General features: G+C 43.6%; 1 protein-coding gene across 1 annotated transcript in view; it reads right to left on the bottom strand.

The window, feature by feature from the left end:
* CCNB1 (cyclin B1) overlaps positions 1-2,871 on the bottom strand; it is a 10,034-nt gene extending 7,163 nt beyond the window's left edge. Inside the window, exons 1-3 of the mRNA XM_037738196.1 lie at positions 2,606-2,871; positions 1,811-1,981; positions 1,536-1,714 (exon numbers count right to left, since the gene is read on the bottom strand). Of these exons, the coding sequence (XP_037594124.1) occupies positions 1,536-1,714; positions 1,811-1,981; positions 2,606-2,626 (371 nt within the window). The 5' untranslated portion in view covers positions 2,627-2,871. The remainder of the gene's footprint in view (positions 1-1,535; positions 1,715-1,810; positions 1,982-2,605) is intronic.
* Positions 2,872-6,707: the final 3,836 nt, after the last annotated feature.

The raw sequence follows: 6,707 nt of genomic DNA, 5'->3' as shown, positions 1-6,707 counted from the left end.
AAAAAAAAAAAAAAAAAAGATGGATTCTAGGAATAGGGGTAGAGATGGGGGAAGTTAGGGAAAGCTTCAGGAGTTGATGCTTGAGCTGTTTTCCAGGATGAAAAGGTTATTAGCTAAATGAAAGACAGGGTGGGGAAGGCATTCTTACTAAGTGGGAAAGCAAAGTTAAGAATCAGTATGGGCCTTTCAAGAAAGCCTCATGTAGTTTGATATTCCCAGTTAAAAACTGTGCTGGCTACAAGTTTCAAGTACTATGACCAGAAATTCAACACTAAAGCAATATCTTTCAATCTCTTATCCTTAGATACAATAAGCTAAAGTGGCCAGGCTCAAGCTAAATGGTGGCTCACGCCTGTAATCCCAGCACTTTGGGAGGCCAAGGTGGGTGGATCACTTGAGGTCAGGAGTTTGAGACTAGCCTGGTCAACATGGTGAAACCCCCTCTACTAAAAATATAAATATCAGCTGGGTGTGGTGGCGTGTGCCTGTAATCCCAGCTACTTGGGAGGCTGAGGCAGGAAAATTGCTTGAACTTGGGAGGCACAGGTTGCAGTGAGCTGAGATCGTGCCACTGCATATCAGCTTGGGCAACAGAGCGAGACTGCCATCTCAAAAAAATTGTTTTCAGATAATTTTCTCAACTGGTTTTAACTAAGTTTAAAAAAAACAGAGCTTCAGAATGCAGTTCATTGCAATTTCATCAAAGCATCCTCCTCTACATGACCTACAGTTCCTTCGCAGGATAGGACACATTTACACATTTGATATTTAATAAAAAGTTATTGGTCTTGAGGCTAAATCTTTTTTCTTTTCTAAAACATCCTAACATTTTTTTTCTTTGAGGCTAAATGTTAATTCATCTTCTTAACCACTCCCTGAAGAGTTGCATTCTTCCTGTTTTACTCATTTACATATTCCAATGTTACAGGCTTATTATTTAGTAGCCATATTAGGCAGTTTAAAAAAAAAAAAAAATTCAGGCTGGGCGCCGTGGCTCACGCCTGTAATCCCAGCACTTTGAGAGGCCGAGGCGGGCAGATCACCTGAAGTCAGGAGTTCAAGACCAGGCTGACCAACATGGTGAAACCCTGTCACCAAAAAAAAAAAAAAAAAAAAATTCAAGACAATATTCTATGTTTACGAGGATAAATTCTGCAGAGATGGCTTGTACTTGGATAATAAAACCTTTGGTTCAGGCAGCTACTTCTTAATATCATTAACAAAGAAAGTAATATAAGAAAGTTAACAAAAGCATAGATTCTGAAGCCAGACAGCCTGAGCTTGAATCCCATATGGGCCACTTACCTGTGTGATCCTGACATAACCTTTCTAAAGCCATGACTTAAATAGTAGAGGTGATAATACCTACCTCAGAGAGTACAGGTAAAGATTATGTGAGTTATTGCATGTAAAATGTTAGGCAGAGCTTGCCTCATGCTAAGCACTCAATAAATGATATCAATATTACTATTAATACATGCTCTTGCATGTATCAGTGAAATAAGGGACAGAAGAAATAATCAACAAGACTCTACAATGTTAAGAATAAGTTTACCAAAATAGGCTCAGGCGAAAGTTTTTCTTCTTTAACAGGCTCAGGTTCTGGCTCTGGCACTGGCTGGGACACCGGCACTGGCACCAGCATAGGTACCTTTTCCAGAGGTTTTGGTAGTTTTTTAGCAATAACTTTTCCAGTAGCTGAAGGTTTTCCTTCCTGTATAGATGAAACAGAGAGAATGGAATATTTCTGCATCAAGGACCACAGTTGGAAGGCGGGCTCTTACAGAAGTTAGGTCAGGAAGAGGGCTACCTTTTTCATAGGCATTTTGGCCTGTAGTTGTTCACTGACTTTGTTACCAATGTCCCCAAGAGCTGTTCTTGGCCTCAGTCCGGGCTTCGAGGTTGCAGCAGGGGCCACAGGCACGCGCTTTGCGCCTGCCATACTGATCTTCGTCGTATTTTCAGCATTAATTTTCGAGTTCTGAAAGAAGCAAGACTACTTTAAGAGCTGGTCCACAGAGGCTCGAGTAAGTCAAGGGTTAATTAAGGTGGGGCACAAGAGAGGTTCCCAGAAGGAAAGCCGACTAAATATGGGTTCCAAGGAAAAACGTGGGTCCCAGAGTGTACTCTGAGGCCGTGACAAGTCAGTTTCCACCGAGAACCTCTACATTTACCGATAGAGGGATTTCCTAATTAGTCCTGGCCAGCCCTAAAATACTGATAATTTACATTTGAAAGGAAACTGAAAAAGCCTCCAACTGCAGACACCTTCTCTCTGGAATGGGGGTTACGCAGTTGCTGGCGGGCCCACTCATGAACCCTCCAACACTTTTTCAAAAGGTTCCTGGTCGACTCTCCACCTCCCCCAAACATTTATCCAATATCGGTCCAGATCTTTTTCTCACCTTCCTCTCTCCGTCCACCGTCCCCCACATTCCCCCACCAGGCCTGGGCCCACCTCGGTTCTCTTGGTGACTCCCCTCCCACCTTCCTCCCTAAATTGCTCCTGAATTCCTCTCCCGCTCGGGGGGCTCCCGCAGGCGAGGCAGGACCAGCAGGCAGCAGCGAGGAAGGCCGCATTAGTTCGCAGTCCGCAGCGGCTCACCCTGGTGACTCGGAGCGCCATGGCTTCCTCTTCACCAGGCAGCAGCGGAGAGAAGCAGAACACCGGAGTCCCGACCAGCCGAGGACCTGAATCCACCAGAAACCAACAGCCGTTCCTCCGCAGCACGCCGGGAAGAGCCGGCCTAGCCTTAAGTTTAAACCCCGCACTGCTCCCTCCTTATTGGCCTGTTCGTGGCACTCGCTAACTTCCCATTGGCGGCTGCCGCTCCCGGAGAATGCGTTTCCAGGGCGATCCCGCGATGGCATTCGAGAGGGGCGGGATCAGAGTGACGCTAAGGCCGGAAGGCGTGGCCAGGTTCTCACGTGGTCTGCCTCCGCGCCTGCGCTCTCGGGCAGCTGCCGCGGTCACCTGGAGAGTCTAGCGACGTGTGCACCGCCCACCTGGAAAGGTGGGGGTGCGCTGCCCGTGCCACATCAGGGAAAGCCTGGTGGCCTTTGGAAGGTGACAGTGGCGTGGCCACAGTCTCAGAAGTGTCCAAAGTAGTTTTGGATCTAGTCCAAATTATTATTACACACTTTCCATTTCTACGGTAGCAGCAATAATATAGTTCATGAAAGGCGTTGATATACATTCTTTTATTTGATAGTTGAAACAACTCTATGGGGTGGAGGAAATGAAGCTCAGCGGCTTAGGTGACTTTGCCAGGATCACACATTAGCAAGCGAAGAACTGAATTTAGGGGTTTTTTGAGGGGAGGGTGGGTATTCGTATTATTTTCGCAACACTGGTTGTTCCTTAAGAATCTCACCTTCCAATCATGAGGTCAGGAGATTGAGACCATCCTGGCTAACACAGTGAAACCTTGTCTTTACTAAAAATACAAATATTAGCCGGGCATAGTGGCAAGTGCCTGTAGTCTCAGCTATTCGGGAGGCTGAGGCAGGAGAATAGCTTGAACCCAGGAGGTGGAGGTTGCAGTGAGCCGAGATCGCGCCACTGCACTTCAGCCTGGGCGACAGAGTGAGACTCTGTCTCAAATAAAAAAAATAAAAAGTCACCTCCCAGCTTCTACTTAGTTGATTGTTTCTATTTACTTGATTACTTCAAGACTGGCCAGTTTCCCAAGGCCAATTGTTTTGTTTGTTTTAGCTTTCTATTTGGAAATAATATCATACTTGGACCAGTTACCAACAAAAATCTTGGAAGGAACATTTCTGTATCCTTTACCCAGATTCACCCATCCTTAACCTGTATTTGCCTCTCATGGGAAGATCAGGAAAAACAAAATACATTTTATCCCATTTGCTTTGTCATTTGCTCAATTTCTCTCTGGATCCAAAGAAAAACAAGAGGGTCCTTTTTGCCTTCTACTCCTCAAAACGCACCAGGAGCTCAGCAACTGGAGGAGAGGCTAGAGGACAAAAAGATTGGTATTTCATAGAGCAATGGCCTAAGAGCCAACAGAGACTCCTGGCTCTGGAAGTCAAGAATCCAGAAGGCGGCACTCAATCATTTGGTTTCATTGATCGTTACTCAGTCTTCTGTCATCATAGTTCTCCCCTCCCACCTGGATGCCAGCCAGGGGGCCCTTACCCTTGCTCTCCTTTTCCTGGAGTGCCTGCTTCTTCTTGCCCTCAAGGCCCTGGTTTCAATCTAGCTAATTCCCATTCATCCTTCAGTTCTGTGTTCAACATCCATCCTCAGTCTTTCTGAGTTTGAGCAATCCTTTCTGTGTTCCAGTTTTTTAAAAATAATTTTTACTTTTATATGCTTTATTTTTTTAGAGCACTTTTAGGTTCACAGCAAAATTGAACAGAAAATATAGAGCATTTCACCTGCCTTCCCCACTATTGACATCCCACATGAGAGTTGAACTTTTATTATAATCTATTAAACTGCATTGATACCACATTATTACCCAAAGCCCATAGTTTACATTAAGGTTCACTCTTGGTATTGTGTGTTCTATGGGTTTTGACAAATATATAATGACATTGATGACATATCTACCATTGTAGTATCATACAGAAGTTTCATTATCCTGGCCAGGCAAGGTGGTTCATGCCTGTAATCCTAGCACTTTACAAGACTGAGGCAGGTGGATTGATTGAGCCCAGGAGTTCAAGACTAGCCTGGCCAACATGGTGAAACCCAGTCAGGAAATCAACTGGGCATGGTGGTGGGCACCTGTAGTCCCAGCTACTTGAGAGGCTGAGACTGGAGGATGGCTTGAGCCCAGGAGGTGGAGGTTGCAGTGAGCTGAGATTGTGCCACTGTACTCCTGCCTGGGTGACAGAGCAAGACTCCATCTCAAAAAAAAAAAAAAAAAAAGAAGAAGAAAAGAAGTTTCACTATCCTAAAAGTCCTCTAGGCTCCACCTAGTGAAGCCTCTCTCCTTCTAGACCCTGGCAACCACTGATCTTTTTAGTGCCTCTATAGTTTTGTCCTTTCCCCAATGTCATATTGAGATCATACACTATGTAGTCATATTTAGTCTTTTCAGAATTGTTTCTTTCTTTTCTTTTTTTCTTTTTCTTTTGGAGACAGAGTCTCACTCTGTCACCCATGCTGGAGTGGTGGAACGGTGCGATCTTGGCTCACTGCAACCTCCACCTGCCAGGTTCAAGCAATTCTCCTGCTTCAGCCTCCAGAGTAGCTGGGACTATAGGCACACACCACCATACTCAGCTAATTTTTTTGTATTTTTGTAGAGACAGGATTTCACCATGTTGGCCAGGCTGGTCTTGAACTCCTGAGCTCATGATCCACCTGCCTTGGCCTCCCAAAGTGCTGGGATTACAGGTGTGAGTCACTGCTCCCAGCCTTAGACTTTTTAGACTCTGTCTCGAAAAAAAAAAAAAAAAATTAAGGGAACTGGCGATTGTCAATACTCTCACAGTTGATCCATATTGTGTTCCTTTTTTTGCAGAGATGAAGTCTTGCTATGTTTCCCATCCTGGTCTTGAATTCTGGCTCTCAAGAAAGCCTCTTCTTGCCTTGGCCTCCCAAAGTGTTGGGATTACAGACATGAGCCACAGCACTGGGCCTATATTATGTTCTTATTGACTAAATCCTTCTAAATTGATATTTAGTATACTTTAACAGAGGATTCTAGCTTCCTCCATTTTATTATTATTATTGTACTATAATTGTAGTATGATTGTAGCATAATTATAGACAAGATTGTCTGCCATACTTGCTGAAAATCAACTACAGCCATTAAGTTTTATTAACCACAAGAGACCTCTGACTTTTTTCTCCTTATATTTGCCTAAATGCTCCAGTAACAAGTGACAGATCCAATTGCCTTCTGGAAGAAACATCACAAAGATTCAAAGGTAACGTTGTCAAACTCTTGAAGAGAAAGAAAAAGGAAAAAAAGAAAAAGCTTCGGAAGGTTAGCCTTAGTTGATGCTGTTACTGAGAATACAGCTATGGGCACAGGCTTCTCAATTTAAGCTCACATTATGACCCATTATATACACATTTGTCAGAACTCAGGTAATTGAGTCAGGAATCCCAGGAACTTTTTGATTTTAGGAGAAGATGACTTTATGGAAGCAGATTGCTTTATTTAAGACATTCTAATTGAGATTGGTTCTTATGAAATTGGGCTCTAGGTTTACATTCAATTTGATTGGGCTAGCTGCATATTTGGTTTAAATGACTCTCAGACACTTGGAAGCATACCTACAAAATTCACCAAAATTACAGGTTGTGTTCCTTATGCTAATGTAATGTTACTATTAATGTAGGTCTTGATGAGAAGAAGGAATGAGGCCTCTGGAAGTGGTTTATACGCCATTTTGGGAATTTAATAATATTGCTAGTCTCTCAGATGACCTAATGCTCTGTCAACCCTATGCCTGTTGAAATACAAATCTTCAGTTAGCAGTCAGACACACTGGCTTCCATCACTTCATGTACAAGTCTCAACCTTGCACTGGAGGTGTCTAGTTTAGAATGCCGTGTTAGAAACTGCCCTTTCCAATGGCGATCGGCAAATGAAATTGTCTAGACAAGATTGTCTGCTACACTTGCTGGACGAAAAAAGCTTTAACTCTACCTGGGCTTGAGAAAGTGTCTTTTATTAAGAAAAAAAAAAAAAAGAAAGAAAAGAAAAGAAAAAAAGCTTTAACTC

The sequence above is a fragment of the Cebus imitator genome, unplaced genomic scaffold (genome assembly GCF_001604975.1).
Source record: "Cebus imitator isolate Cc_AM_T3 unplaced genomic scaffold, Cebus_imitator-1.0 Scaffold50, whole genome shotgun sequence".
NCBI lineage: Eukaryota > Metazoa > Chordata > Mammalia > Primates > Cebidae > Cebus > Cebus imitator.
Note: the sequence above shows the minus strand (reverse complement) of the source record. Positions and strands in the feature narration are given on the sequence as shown.